At 43.5% G+C, this 16,455-nt stretch overlaps 1 protein-coding gene across 7 annotated transcripts in view; it reads left to right on the plus strand.

Annotated features, from left to right (window-relative positions):
• The first annotated feature begins 237 nt into the window (after positions 1-237).
• Positions 238-16,455, plus strand: part of LOC135385288 (chymotrypsinogen B-like) — a 48,013-nt gene continuing 31,795 nt past the window's right edge. The window contains exons 1-3 of one of the 7 annotated variants that reach the window (XM_064614512.1): positions 238-299; positions 12,508-12,571; positions 13,216-13,304. In XM_064614512.1, coding sequence (XP_064470582.1) covers positions 13,229-13,304 — 76 coding nt within the window. In that variant the 5' untranslated portion in view covers positions 238-299; positions 12,508-12,571; positions 13,216-13,228. Of the gene's footprint in view, positions 300-4,559; positions 4,646-4,716; positions 4,835-10,563; positions 10,646-12,507; positions 12,572-13,215; positions 13,305-16,455 lie in introns of those variants that run through there. The other 6 variants (XM_064614511.1, XM_064614509.1, XM_064614510.1 and 3 more) reach the window with 6 other exon arrangements.

A 16,455-nucleotide genomic window follows, 5' to 3' on the forward strand; every position in this document is an offset into this window, starting at 1 on the left:
TGCTGTGGCTCCGTTGAACGGGCATTTACCCGCCTCCTTTTGTCATTATACAGATCTTTGCGCCACTACTCGTCAGCCCTGTTCTTGTCTCTGCCGAGAGCTGTGCGCACAACACACCTGATAACCGTGCTTCTGACCTTCATCTTCAGCGCCCTGAGTCAATCTACTTGCTTCCTACGTCATCGACCACAGCGCAGTTTCCTCGACCGTTAAAAGACGTCCCTGATCCGGCGATCGTCAGTGGGGGCCGTGGCTCCGTTGAACGGGCGTTTACCATGCCTCCTTTTGTCATTATACAGGTTAGTCGTTGGTCAGTATGATGCCAAATGTTACAGATCAAACGACGTGCTTCTCCTGGAGCTGTCGCACCCACGCCTGCAATCTGTGCCGCTTGATTGTTTTGCGTTGCTGTTTACCTTGACATGTGCCATTCGTAGCTTGTTGCTCATAGCTGGCGACGTTGAGTCCAATCCCGGTCCTCTTTCTGGCAAACAAGCCCAGACACTTGATGTTAGTCGCAAGGATGGAACTAGCTTTGAGCTCAATAATGGAGGCTATTTCATCAATTCAGGCAAAGAAGTTGGCAACGGACAATGCGCTGTCTACATTAGCAACTAGAGTAACATCGATTGAATCCGACCTTTCTATTATCAAGGAACAGAAGAGCAGCCCCCATGTGGAAAGTACCACATCCCAATTGCGAACTGATATTCATGACCTTCGTTCAAGGTGTGATGACTCTGAAAATTGGTTGCACCGCTCAAACCTCTTGTTCTATGGCTTACCCGACATTGATGGCGAGACCTGGAAACAATCCGAGGATATCGTCATAGATTTCTTTAACAGCAGTCTAGGAGTAGAAATCCAATCCGCGTCCATTGAACATGCTCATCGCATCGGACGTTACATACCAAGTCGGCCTATAGGCCAACTAATAATGTCAAGTTTAAGCATCTTAAAGTGAAAGAATATATTTTGTCAAGTGGGCTTAAATTGAAAGGCACAGTCTTTAGCATTGGTGAGGATTTTTCCCGCTCCGTGCGTGTTGCGAGAAGAAAACTTCTGGATTTCGCTAGGCAGCAAGACAAGAAGTTGAATCTTCCTTTCTATAAATTGTTCATTGAGGGAAAACAATATGTATATGATAACACGGATTGCAGTGTCAAGCAGATATCTCGTTCTTCATAGCAATATGTACCGGCCTCGGTGGCTCAGCCGGTAGCGTGTACGCCTTCTGATCCCGAGATCGCGGGTTCGCACCCGGCCGAGGACGCCAGCAACTTGGTGGCAGGGTACAAGTTGCTTAGACACGCCGTCTTCCGCGAGGGACGCTAATACGGGATGCCGTGTGGTGAGCTTTCATCGCACGTTAAAGAACCCTCAGGTGGGCAAGAGCAATCCACAGACCGACCGCTGTGGCGTCGCTCATGACCTCAGTTGTCTCGCGACGTAAACCCCCAATTAAACAAACATAGCAATATGTGCCTTATCATGCGCGTGCCGTATCAGCCCTCCACGTGCCCATTCTGTTCACAAACATTCTCAGTTTGCTCCCCAAACGCGAAGACATACAATCTTTACTTCGGACAACTGGTGCCCTTACCATTATCCTCACTGAAACTTGGTTAAGTGCGGATATCAGCAACCTTGAAGCAATGCCATGGTGTCACAATTATAATGTCTACAGATGCGATCGCCGTGACAGGACAGGTGGTGGAGTGCTTACCGCTATACATGCATCTTTCCTTCACGTTGTTTGGATGTGTCATCCTTGATGGAATCAGCCTGGGTGTGCATTAGTTCAGATATTGGAAATATAATATTTGGTGTCTGTTATCGCCAGGGATGGGCATAAATACATTTTTTGAATATTTAAATATAAATACAAAATACTTTATTGAAACGGGTATTTAAATACTCTTCATAAATACTTTTCAATATGAGTATTTAAATACAAAATATAAATACAGTATTTAAATACCGCAACTACAACCATAAATACTGTAAGGAAAATGTCATCTGGAACTACAGAAATAACGATGATCGTAATAACAAATCTGCAACGAACAATAACATTTATTTGTTAGATTACCATGGCGAAATTAATATTAGAAGTTTCTCGAAGACTGCATCTTTTAGGCATCTTCTGTTCAGCCGTACAATCGGATTCGCAAAGGAGAACAGCGTCTCCACAGGTGCCGATGCTTTTATTAAATTGCTTACAAATTCTTGTATTGAATGTTATATATTATATATTATAATATATTATGTACAAATGCTTGTATTAAATTTGACGAAGATGCTTTGTACAACAGGGTAATTGGGTAGTCGCGACCGTTGTCCGCAAAGTGAGAAACTTGCCATCTAAAATGGTTTGTCGCATGCGCATTCTAGTGCAAACACGGCATAACTGCGCCCCAAACTCAGTCTTATTCCCGAAAGGTCAAATGCAACGGAACTTTAAGATACGAGTCAGTATACACTGTATTTAGGAGTATTTATAAAGTATTTACAAGAAGAAATACCCGAAAATTTGTATTTAAATATAATTGTAAATACATTTTTCGAGTCTGTATTTAAATACAAAATATAAATACATGTATTTATATTTTAAATAGTATTTTAATTACAATGTATTTAAATACTGCCCATCCCTGGTTATCGCCCACCTGATAATACGATCTTTGTCAACCATCTAAACAAAATAAATTCAGACTTTCCCTAATCTAATATCTACCTTTTTGGTGATTTCAACGTTCCCCAAATCCAATGGTCATCCCTCTCTGTTATGAGTGGTAGCACACTAGTTCACAGACGCTTCCTAGATCTCTGCCTCACATTTAACCTCACATAGGTGTTATCTCGTCCTACTAGGATAATTACTCAGTGTTCAAATATACTGTACCCTGTATTAACCAATGGTCCAGATTATACCGATGGTATTCTCTATCTCGATGGCGTCAGTGATCATGTTGTCATTCATTTATCCGTATCTCCAACTAGGAAATCCCCAATGCGTAAGACGATTTGGGATTACAAAAATGGCAATTTTATGGCCATGCGTGACTCACTGATATAATTTTTTCATGATTACTCGTTCTATTTCTCTTCCCGCACAGTTGATCAAAGCTGGTCGATTTTTAGTAACAAATTAAAGGAGCTCATCAACACGCATATTCCCACAATCTCTTTCCGTACGGATAAAAATTTCCCGTGGTTCAACAAGTCTAAGTTCTATGCGGAGTAAGAAGAAGCGATTCTACCGCATGGCTAAGGCCTCAAATCAGCCTTGTGGCTGGTTGAAATACACTTCCTGCGAACGTCAGTAGAGGAGAGCAGTGAAGACGTCAAAGACAAAATTCCACTCCCAGGATCTTTTATCTCGTTTGTCATCCAACCCTAATAAATTCTGGAAAGTTATTTCCCCACGTGAACACACAAGTTCTTCACTACCTGATGCTTGAGGTAATCAGCTAGATGATTCCCAGTGCGCTTTTGCATTTAATGAGTTCTGTATTTACGCATGAGGACATGTCCTCTGTGCCGTCTCTGCCTCCTCTTACTCATGAGATGATGCCACACGTCGTGATTAATGCTGATGGGATAGTGAGCATCACTGACAGATTAAAACCCTCTGCCGCAGGTATTGATGACATTAACGCAAAAGTACTGAATAACATTAAATACCCCTGCAGAAGCTTCCTGTCCCTCATTTTCTCCCAATCATTACTAACTGGAACCGTGCCAAGCGACTGGAAGGTCGGCAACGTCATCCCGGTCTTTAAATCCGGAGAACGTAACCAGTTGACGAACCATCGTCCCATTTGCCTTACTAATGTCTGTTAGAAAATAATGGAACACGTCCTATTTTCAAACATAACTTCGGAACTAATAACCTTCTTTCACCTTTCCAACCGGATTCCGCAAGAATTACTCGTGTGAGACCCAATTATCTAGCTTTTCAAATGACCTACTTTCCAACATGGATCATAACTACCTAAATGACGCCATTTTTATAGACTTTTCCAAGGCCTTTGATCGTGTGCCTCATGAACGATTACTTTACAAGTTAGTCCACCTACGTATAAACCCGCTTGTCGTTGCTCGGATTCGCGATTTCCTTTCAAACAGACGTCAATACACATCTGTCAATAATTGCTCTTCCCCCCGGTCACGCGTTATCTCAGGTTGCGACACATAGTTTGCGTCATGTTTGTAAATGTTCAAATTATTTTGTCAATTTACTCCACTCAATTATGTAAAGCCCGCAAGGGCATTTAAGGTGAAATAAATGAAATGAAATGAAAAGTGCAGCAGTCTCGACAGGTCTGGAGTAAGTACCCTGTAGTAAGAGGCCTTGGAGCCTTCAAGCTAAGTATGTCAGCGCCGACAGACAGATAAGTTATCGTACTACGCATAAGCATGTAATGCTGACAATACAGCACTTGCATCGCCGAATGATTTGTGAAATGGTCCGAAGGGAGATCAGCTGCTGATCTTTCGTTCTCCGCGATTCATCAAGAACCAAACGGGGAGCAAAAGCTGACACTACATCGTTGTGGTTTCACGCTCCTATAACTATGTCGTGTACCCCTACACAGCTCGTCTCATATGTTTCCTTCTTTATGTGTTCCTGACTCAATACGTATGTAAACACTTTCTCTTGTTTATATCAGGCACTCTATGTAAGCAGGGTATGTATATATTGAGGGATGGCAGAGAGTTCTCTTGTAGTTGTCCACAAAGTTTCGTGTGAGCATCATTATTTTCAGAATGTTAGTGTTCAGTCTTTTGTTTCTACATTTTCTCACTTGCGTTCTGGGTGGGAAATTAGGTGAGTAGGTCAATTGACCTTCTTGACAGTAGTGCCGGTTGTGATGAGTTATACGAGTTGGTTTCCGCTCATGCACAAGATAGGGCTGATAACTAACGAAGCATGCCAAACGCAATAGTCTCAGTTGTGTGTAGCTGTAGAACTTCTGTAAACGAGGGATGGGCATAAATATTTTTCTTTGAGTACCTAAAAACAGGGTGTTTCACCTAAAATGATAAAAAATTCAGACTGGTGACGTACTCGTCCGATGATTGTGGGACTTTCTGCAACTACCTTCTGGAAACTTTTGCCACCATTGAGGAAGGCGTTGGACAATTTTTAATTCCGAGAAATTTATTTTTTCAATCGAGCTTTGCAAATTGCCAAACGAACCTCACTTTTTTTACAGAAATATGGAGTTATCCACGGATAACCACAGACCCAACAAAACTGCACATTATCGCGACAGAAATAGTCGAAAAAAAATTAGTGAAAGTAACGCTTTAGCACCGCCTGCTTGATTTTCGCAAAGATGCGTGCGCGAAATGTACGGAGGAAGTGCCCCCCTTCATTTGTTTCGCCTTCTTTGGGATTAGACGTTTTTCAGCAGCATGAAGGTGAAAGCGGGGGAAAGAAAGGTAGAACTAGAGGCGGGAACGCTTCCTCCTCTCCCCGCACCTTCTGTGCGCTCTTCTTTCCAACAATCAAGCAGGCGGGACTAAAGCGGAATTTTTCTAATTTTTGAAGATTATTTCATTTGCGATACTGTGCATAGTTTTGTAGGTTATCTGTGGGGGACTTCAAATTTCTGAGGAAAAAAAGTGAGTACGTTTGGCAATTTTCGAAGTTAAATTGTAAAAAATAAATTGCTGTCCATTAAAAATTGTCCAATTGTCCAAGGCATTTCTAAATGGCGGCAAAAGTTTCCAGAAGGTAATTGTTGAAAGTCCCACAATTCTCCGGCGAGTACGTCGCCAGTTAGAATTTTTTTTATCATCTCTCTAGGTGAAACACCCTGTATAAATACAAAATATTTTGTTGAAAGAAGTATTTAAATACTTTGCATAAATAATTTTCAATGCAAGTATTTAAATACTTAGTACAGTATTTAAAGAGACGATGTCATCTGGAATTACAGAAATAATGAAGATCTTAACAACAAATCTAAAGGAACAACAGCATATATTTGTTATATTATCACGACGATTTTCATATTAGAAGTCTCTCTAGGTCTGCATCTTCTAGGTGTCTTTTCCAGAAGTGCCGATGAAGAAAGACTTGTATTAAATTTGACGAAGATGTTTCGTACAACAATGTAGTCGGGTAGTCCTGACCGTGGTCCGCAACAGGAGTGAAAAGCTCATCTAAAATGGTTTGTCATTTGTACATGGTTGCGAAAACACGGCATAGCTGCGCGGCTCTCCAAACTCTGCTTTGCACTTCTTACACAAAGGTCAAATGCAGGGTAACTTTAAGATATGAGTCAATATCTTACGTATTTAGGAGTATTTATAATGTATTTACAAAATTAAAGTCCCAGAAATTGGTGTTTAAATATATCGAAGAGTGATAATAAACGGTAGGAGCAACTTATTTACTTACACATGGTAACGAGACTTTCGTGCACGAGACTGCACTTCTTCAGGTTACCATTACCATTACCGGTTACCGGCTATTATCACTCTTTGATTTGCTCACCACCGGCAACCTGACATCGCCTATTTTTCTGCCTTCATATTTAAATATAATTATAAATACATTTTTCGAGTGTATTTAAATACAAAATATAAACACATGTATTTATATTTTAAATACTGTAGAAGTGGTTTTTTTCGCGCGGAATTATTTTTCGCGTTTTTCGCGCACACCTCCAAAATCGCGAATTTAAGTTCCCGCGAATAACTCTGGCCATGTGAGGGCGAAAATCGTTCGGCGTTCGACGCTATACCGCGACTACCTGACCCTTTCTACTCCATGCAGCATAGGCAGTTTAAGCAAGCGCAGAAGATTGTTTTATCCCATCAGGCAAGATGAAAAGAAATGAAAATTCGTCATGCTTTTGCTACTCCTATAAACGCTTTGCACTATACATGCAATATACCACTATACCACGAAGCCAGAACATGCATTTCCCCGCATTCTCAAAACCAGCTTGAATGATAGTACCACATCTCAACCGAACTGGTCAGTGCCCCGAGTGATAATTAATAAGAACTGCTAAAATAAACTGGCTAACTTGCACACGGCCAGTACTATGGCCTCCTACAGGGTCCCTAAAGGCCATTTGACAGGACCTTTCCTCCTATCTCTGTGAGGAGAAGAAAGGACTAGACCTAGAATGCCGCAATCCACGTGAACAACGGATGTCTTAGTACGTGCCGAAATATGCCCGAGTATTGACGGCGGCACGATATGCAAGAGCAAAGCACTCCCGGAAACCTGTGTCGCGAATTTAAGTTCTCGCGAATCAATCCTCAAAGCAGCTCTGCTCGAAAACGCGAAAATATTTTCCACGCGGAAAAAACCACTTCTACAGTACTTAATTTTACTTAATTTAATACTTAATTTTAATACTTAATTTTTAATACTTTAAATAATTAAGTACTGCCCATCCCTAGCGGAAACGAATGATACCATTACATCATTCCTTATTATTTCATATCTACCACACACAGTGGGCTCCGTTTCATCCAGATTTCACTTATCCGAATCGTGCGGTATCCGGAGAAGAAATGCTGGGCTTGATTGCAGTCAGTTTCAAATCCAGTCTCATTTCAGGTGTTAATATCACTAACAGTAGGTTATAGGAGCTGAATGACGATGCCCCTTTTCTTTTGCATAACAAAACATACAGCAGCACGCCAAGTATACAGCTAATAGTTTTGAGGATGATAAGTTAGTGAAAAGGAAACTCTTGAAGCCTAACCTAAATTCATAATCACATTCGGGCATGACTTCGCCACTGCACATACAAATAAAAAATATAAAGCGGTAGGTGGTATCAGAGACGCCACCGCATTGATTTCCGTGAAACGCGCGTCTCCTTGATGCTGTGCGCACTCGTTCGCTCTGCTCGTACCTGCGACTGGCCGGCCCAAATCGCGCACCAACGTCGCCCAGTGGACCGTGACATTCGTCTCTCGATACAGCGGCTTATCTACCAGTGTTGAAGCCACCACTCCACTGTAGATTTCCGTATGGAGCCGCTCACGAACGATGTCTCGTGCACGATGACCCCTTGCTGGTCACATTTATGGTATTGTTGTCCTCCCACTGATGCGGCCGGGTCTGCACCATATTGTTATCGTTGGCGGGAGAGTTTATAACCTGGCCAACGATTTCGTATTGGCCTGCGCGTCGCAGTCGGCGTATCTGTATGTATAACACCTCGGGGACACCAGGCGCTCCTCGGTTGGGCTCAATTCGGGCAGATGGGTGGGGTATGACGGGTACCTTTACCCATTCCTCCTGCTCAGCGAGGGCACCCACTTGTGTCTGCATGCGTCTGAGCACTTGCGGCGGAGCATCAATATAGCCGTGTATTCGCCAGGTATCGCACTCTCCAAGAATCGGGCCATAGGAGCGATCACGGCCTTCAAGTACTTCTGGAACCACAAACGATCGCACACGTCATGGTTGTTGTAACAGCCGTGATGCTGTAGCTAGGAAATAAGCACACTACGTGAGGGTTCGTGCGGAAGGAGCGTTTTACTCTGGTACGATGAGCTGGATCAGCTGCTGTGCAACAGCTGATGGGCAGAGATGTGAGAGAGCGGGCCTCCAGCTGATGCCTAAGTCGACTACACTCAGTCCACTACACTTGCGGCCGAATTCATTGTCCAAGGTGGTGGTGGTGGTGGTTGTGCTGTTGAAAGGGCTCGCCGTTGTCGGCCTCACAGAGGTGGGCAACGTCACGACTAACGCCCTGGAGGAATGTGCGCCCTGGGCCGGCTTCTAAGGGAACTGTGCCGACATATGTCTGAAAGCGTCTGAGGTAAACCCCAGACAGCAGAGCCGGCACCGGGTTTCGAACCTGGGTACTTCCCAGTCTCGACGTGACATTGTCCAAGAACACAGTTGTAAAGCACACTGTGGCCAACTCCCATCGCCTACAGTACTCGGGCGCATGTTTAAAGGGACTCTGACCAGAAACTATGGGAGCTCTTTCGTACTTTCAGTCGATAAAGCGCCCAACGAGGACACTCTATGCGAAAATTCATGCATTGAAACCCCACGGTTTCTTTAAACTCGAATTTTAAACATTCGATTTCATCCGAGTGCAGTACGCCTAGCGTCAGACCGAGAAAACATACGTTTATATAGAATATCCACCCCGGCTCACCATCAAGATGACGGCAACACAAGGGCCACTGCCAAAACCCACTATTGGCTCAAACGCGTCACGTGGTCACGCAATACGTGTCAATTTCCTTGAAATGGCATTTATATGTTAATGTTATTGTTACAGAGCCTCAAAAAGAAAGTATGCCCTGCATTTATCACCTGCAATAGGTTCTACGTTTTTCTGTGCACGCGTTCCATATGCTTCCGTATCCGGTCAGCTGTAATGGATGCCGTATGACGACGAGCGTGACGACGACCTTGCGAACTGCGAACTTTTGTGACTCCCGGCTCATCCTGCTTTTTTCGGGTCATTGGGTTGGTGTTGGAGTTGTTCGCCATATTCTAAAAGTTTCACCTATCGTTGCGGTGTACTGTCCTTGATCTGCTGCGAAGCAACGAACCGCAACGGCAGTCACTCGCCTCAGCGAAATACTGTCTGCTGCATCTCAAAAGAGCCTGGGGAACCTGGTCTCAAAAGGACCTGATGATCCCTTCACCTAAACCTTCATCTAAAGAAACCAAGTATGCTCTCGTGTGGTCCTGACGGAAAAGTAGTTTCAACAAGGTTAGCACATCTATTTTTCAATTCCAAGTCTATGCACTGAAAAGCATGCAAGTGCAGCCGATCATTCTCGTAGCTGTTGTGTGACACGTATGCTTTCTTAACGCATCCCACAGAACCCTCCGCTTTTCAACCCAATTATCTTTATGTGGTCCTTCTGGTGTCTTCTTACTAGGCTATGTCGCTCTGAAGCATTGAGATGACGAAGCGTCGTGGTGGCTGCACCTCTGCTTTCGAAAGATGAAACAGTCATTCCACACTGTGCTTACTGGCTTTGTATCGAGTCTGACAAATCCGACAGACTTGGCCTGCCTTTTCAAGACAGTTTGAGATGTAAGTATGTGTATATTGGTTTCACGTATCCACAACATATTGAGTGTGTGTATCATTGTACTTTATATGCTACAGCATATCAGCGTACATTATTATTCACCACCTAGTGTGGCAAACTCGACATCAGTCACACAACGCCAACAATTCTTTCTGCCTTTTCTTCAACTGCTTATTTTTATCATATCATGTTTTTGTCTATATCTCAATTTACCAACCAACCAAGTATATTATTTTACTATAATAGTCTGATTTTTAACTAGTCACAGTTTTACCATGGTTTTGGCACACTATAGCCCGAGTTGCTTATGTGCCATTAAACTGAATCATCAGTATCATCTTCAACTGGCATTATACAATTGAAGTGCCAGGTCTCAGTTGGATACAATGATATGGCGAGATATATTTTTTGCTTTCATTCTGGAATTGCTCATTTCAGAAGAATAGTCACTGTAAAGTTTGTTTTCGTTTTCGGAGACATTAAGAGGACTAAAACCAAACACTTTTCTTTCAGAGAATCCCTTATGCACCTGTATTTCAATTCCATTCTGTATTACAAGAATGACAGACCACTCAACAGCGATGAACATTTGAAGGTGAAAGAGTTAGAAAGAGAGTGCGTTAATCTGTGTGAAAGATGCTTTGTATGTGTCTGAGTCGAGGACATAGGTCTCAAGCTAATTCCTGTCTTCAAAAGAGGTGACAACTGTGCTCCTTCTATGTACTGACCAGATCCTCTTTTTAGGGTTTTCCTGTAAACTAATGGGGCACACCATATACTAGCACGTTGTCAACCATGTTGAGTCTATCAGTTTTTTTTAATTTCCAGCATGGCTTTAGAAAGGGGTATTCAGGCAAAACTAACGTAGTGGAATTCGTTCACAGCATTTTAAACTGTCTTGACTTCTGGGTCCACGTAGATGCAGTATTTTTTTTTATTTTGCAAGGGCTTTTGACACTGTGCTTTATGCTCCCGTGTAGGCCAAACTAGCCCAATTAAAATTTGGTCCTGCTACCATTAACTGGATATGCAGTTTCTCAACTACCCGCAACTGTGGCACCAACTCGTGAGGAGAACCTATCATATCGCCATTATGCAGCATTTGTCATGTTATAATCGCGTCACTTAAGCTAGACAAAAGCAAGGCCTTTTGGAGATCGGTCTTGTATAATTACATGCCCCTCCGTTATGTAACATCACACTGGGTTCTTCAACCTATGACAGATAAATAAATATATTGCAAATAAATTGTTTACAAGGCTCGTTATTCCATTTCGCCACACTACCACAAGCAATTGTTAGAGTAGTGGCCCAGGGTATGAAGCTCGTCATTAATCATTATTCCGACAAAGTTCATAATGTAAAATCCTTTACTGAGAACACCGGCTTAACACAACAATTAAGAACAAAGAGAGTAAACGCCTCGTTGGCTATCCAGGTGACAAGCCGGCACTTGCCTGGCTGACATCTCCTTTTTGGAGGGCACTGTGCCCATCAGGCACTTTGACTGTGCATATCAACTTGAGTGGATAGAATGTGACGCAACCTACATTGTCGTGATAGACAAAAGACGTGGGACAAGACTAAAAGAGCACACAAGGGACGTTGCCAAGGCTACTAATGCTACTCGAACCAGGGCCAAATTAGTCTACCACTGCTGGCATAAGGGACATATATTTAATTTTGGTGGTGCAGTAACCTTTGCAAATGAATAGCGATGAGGCCCTAGAAAGTTCTTAGAGTCCTGCTCTATCAGGCGTGACGCCTCAGCCAGTAATACAAACCGTGGCCCCCTATCGGATGCGTATGATGCCCTCTTAGATAGTCTGATGTGCTCATCTTTGGCCATTGTTGTACTGATGGTGCCACCCGGATAGGCGGCAAAACGTTTACGCTCTGTTTTTAATCGTTGCGTGACCGTAGACCGTAGAGAGATGTTCCCTGCTCCCTTCATTCCAAACCGCACTACCAGATTCAAGCCCACTTGCCACCAAGCCAATGAGTTGTGCCTCACAGTCAGGGTAATCAAGTGAATCTATCACTGATGCTCAGAAAAGCTGTTTTCCATCGGGATCTGATCCAGGACTGAGCCATGAGTAGCCGCGTGAAAGCACCAGGGTTTCTTCGAATTTTAGATGCGCCAGCTTTTATTTTCCTCCCCCTCTTTTTTCTTATGTAGTAGCTGATTACTTTAGCCTTGTACTGCTTTGGAGATTGAAGATGTGGAGATGATGTAAGAGGTGGAACTAGGCTTTAGGCACAATGAGGCGAAGTGTGACTACATGTCTTCTGAAAATGTTTATGTATCATTCACACAAAGAGAGGATAGACCTTCTGGAGTTCTAAAACACCCTTCGTGCAAAAATACACTATAGAACCGAAGGGTTTTGTTTGTGTTAGATTCCTAGCACAATTTTTGCACAAACGGGCCCAGGACCCATTTTTCTTCCTTTGCAGTGGTCATCCAGAAGTGGCCGTCAAGCGCCCCTATCAGCCCCTATCAGCCCCTATAAGGAATAGTGTGAGCATCCTCTTTCTGCTCGTGCACTCCTTCACGATGATGCTAGTGGTACTAATGGCTACCAGGCAGCCTAAGCGAATAAAGCCAATACCTGTATGCGTTTCTCGTTCAATTCGCCCACCTCATCATCATCCAATGTATGTGTGTATGTCTCGTTTAATTACTCGAACATTAGGAAAATGGAAATTCCCATGTAAAAAAAAAAACATTTTAAGAAGGCAAAGGCAGACACAAAGGTAATAAGGCAAAAGCGACCACTTCCTCATTTGTCCTTTCAAGATTAATTACTTATTAACCAGACGTTTATGTATTATCAGTGATAATATATTATGTCAAAGTTTGTAGGAGATACAAAGTTAACTTTTGCAATAATGGAAATTAATCTGTGATGCAAAGTGGTTGATCTGCGGTACTTACAATAAAGACATAAACAGGGACGTCCCTGAAATATACCACAACATATGAGGAGGTCCTCGAATAAGATCCAGGCTGAAAAAAAAAAAGGAAAAAGGAAAGAGGAAAGTGACGACATCCTGGTCGGCCTGATAGAGCAGCGAACATAAAACTTAATGAAATTGATTCACAATCACGAAATGAAAATGGAACGCGTCCGAATTCAACTTCGTATCTTCTCTATGTACCAGGCGCAAATGACGGATGGAGATCAACCAGCAACATCACTGGGAGGATAATAGGCGGCGAAGATGCGCTTCCTGGACAGTTCCCTTGGCACGTAAGTCTCCTTGCAACAGTGTCATTACCAGGGGACGGGGGGGGGGGGGGTCTGGCCTCCGAAACCGTACATTTGTTAGTGTATAAGGGATAGGGTAACCAGGAAGAAATCATCCTACCCCATGAAAAGTCTGAAAAGAATATACGGTGTCTTCGACTGGTAGCTTCCGATCGCTTTAGAGTGCTCTGGAGTGACGTTTCATGTTCGACTAGTCGTAACTGAGCACTCTCACCGCATTCGACTGCTTCATTTGGAGCTCTTTCCAACTCGGAGCGCTCTAGAGTGCTCTCACCAACGCCGTCGGAGCGGTTCCGAAACGTGGTTGGGTTCCGGTTACGTGACTGCGCCGGCTTCAACTGAGTAGCGTCTCTGTTGCGCCATGCGCCTGCGCCATGCTTCTGCATTTTTGCGTCGCCGTTTTCACTACCAGGGTACCACAGCAAGTCACGTGAGTAAACATTCCATCTCCGCTCCTCTGCTCGAACCTGCCGCGTTCGGCTTCTTTACGATTCCTCCGGCGCGGAGACGGAGTGAGATACGGTCTGACCCGCTCTAGCTCGGAGCATCGGGACGACCAGTCGAAGCCACCATAAGTCACGTTGCTTCGAACGTTTTGGAACTGAATTTATCGCAAAAGTGCTAGCTCCGTTATTTGTAAAGTATGGTGTTATAGGTGAGAACAGCACCCCTTTACGTGACGGGATCATTGCAGATCACAGTCGCGTACTCCATGTTTGGTGGGCTAGAAGGACTGGTGTGCTTACCGGTCTATCCAATGTATGGGAACGCTTGGCCACGGAAATGGCACCCGGTGACGTAAGATTGTTTACATGGATGCGCTAACGCTCGCTGCGCGCCTTGCGGAACGATTTTTGTGGGGCTCCGAGAAGCTCTTCTGCTTCGAGTCGCGTGCCTTCCCGTGAAACGCAGAACCTTGCACCGTGCCGACTAAGAAATCAAACAGTGTCGGTGGATAGCCTATCGCGGCAGCACCTCTCGCGCAGTTTAACTTCGTTTTCGTTTGCTTTCGCTGTTTGATGCTTTTTGCATGATGTTTGTAACGTAACATTATGAATAAAAACGCATCATGACAGCTTCCAATGCCTAGTGAAACTCTGCATTGCTCATCTTAAGCATAAAGTTGTTGTTGTTTCATTGCGTGTCTTAGAGTAGTGGCGCAGGCAGCGCGGCTGCCACACGTCTAAGCTACACTTGCAATAACAACCCCCCTAGGTGGGCAGGAAACAAAGGGTGCGAGTGTCGCAATATATTTGGCGGCTGTAAAGGGGGAGGGGGGGGGGCTTGATCCTTATTGTATGGTGCGGGTACTTGGAAGAAGCATTTGTTTCAAGCTCGCTTCGTTGTCAGCAGTTTATTTATTTATTTCAAGTACCCTACAGTTCCACGTGAGTGGCGCTACGTAGGGGAGAGGAGAACATAACAGTACATACAAATGAACATCATTTCAAGGTACAAGACTACAATAACATTTAACGCAACATAAATTTGTGCACTCTTTTCAAGAAAATGTCCCTGGAGGCAGAATGAACTAAGTCACGAGGGAGGCTGTTCCACTCGGGGATCGTTTTAACAAAAAAAGTGTTTTGAAAAATTGTTGATCTAAAACGGTAAGGCTCAATCTTATGTTCGTGATCTAGGCGTTTAGAAATAAAACTAGGAGGGAACAAGTATTACCAGAAGGAATATCAGAAAGGTCGAAATAAATATCACGGAGAAATTTCAACCGAGCTTGCGTTCTCCGAGACTCCAAAGACACCCATCCCAGCATGGATTTTAAATGCGCAGATCGTACTCGTACATAAGGTGAATACGAATTTGTCACAAACCTTGAAGCTTGGCTTTGAATTTTTCAAGTTTTTGTTTACAACCGATCTCGTGCGGATCCCAAACCGTGCTAGAGTATTACAAAATAGGTCGAACATACGATTTATAGACTATCTCCTTAATGTCCCTGAGAGCCCCTTTAAAATTTCTTCTAAAAAAGCCGTGAGTGCTGCTAGCTTTTTCAACGATCATGTCAATGTGTTTTTCCCATTTCAGAGTTCTGTGCATTTTGACACCTAGGTATTTATATTCGTCAACCGTTTCGAGGATAAAATTTCACAATGTATAGTTTGAAACGTTGATGCTACTAGAAAACGTCATAGCCTTACATTTGCCCGCATTCAGTCTTTACACCATAGTTCTACTTTACTTAAATCACGTTGAAAAATATTAACATCATGAACCGTGTCTATGGCCCGATAAATTACACAGTCATCTGCAAATAACCTAATGGAAGAACCAACAACACTGACAAGATCGTTTATAAAAATCAAAAATAAAAGGGACCTAGCGCGGATCCTTGCGGAACACCCGACGTAACAACAGTCGAAGGCGAATTGACTCCGTTAATAACTAAACACATTGTCTCCGGCATTTAAAATAATCGGTAAGCCAGTTGAAAACTTTTGGGTCTAAGATTAAAGAAGACAGTTTAAACAGCAATAAATTATTATCTACTGTGTCGAACGCTTTCCTAAAGTCAATAAGTGCGAATTTGTTTGTCAAAGTTACAAGTCATGTCGTGATAAAGCAGATTAGCTGGGAAGTGCATGAATACTAACTACGAAAACCATGCTAGGCCGGTGAAAGAAAGTAATTGTGAGACAAATGGCTCATGATATTTGAATATATACGAGGGGCGTTCAAGTCAAACCGTGACTTTTCATTTTTCGCAAAAGTAAAATGAACTTACAGGCGAGAAATTAGTTTTATTTTTCAACGTAATCTCCAGCTGCACTAATGCACTTGTCCCACCGTTTCACGAGGGGTTGGATGCCAGCAGCGTAGAAATCCTTACCGGCGCGTAGCAGCCATGATCGGACCGCATTCTTGACCTCGTCGTCGCAGCTGAAGTGGCAGCCCCCACGGAACGCCTTCAGTGGCCCGAAGAGATGGAAATCGCTGGGGGATGTGGCAGCAACTCCCAGCCAAGTTCCTGTAAGGTGCGTGTCGTGAGATGCGCGGTATGCAGGCGTGCATTGTCCTGTAGGAGGAGGACTCCTTTTGTGATGAGGCCCGGCTTTTCAAAACTGGAGGTGTTCATGAATGATAGTGTTCAACGTTCCCGCAGAAAGATCCGCCTTTC

This window comes from Ornithodoros turicata, chromosome 2, assembly GCF_037126465.1.
Source record: "Ornithodoros turicata isolate Travis chromosome 2, ASM3712646v1, whole genome shotgun sequence".
Classification (NCBI taxonomy): Eukaryota; Metazoa; Arthropoda; class Arachnida; order Ixodida; family Argasidae; genus Ornithodoros; species Ornithodoros turicata.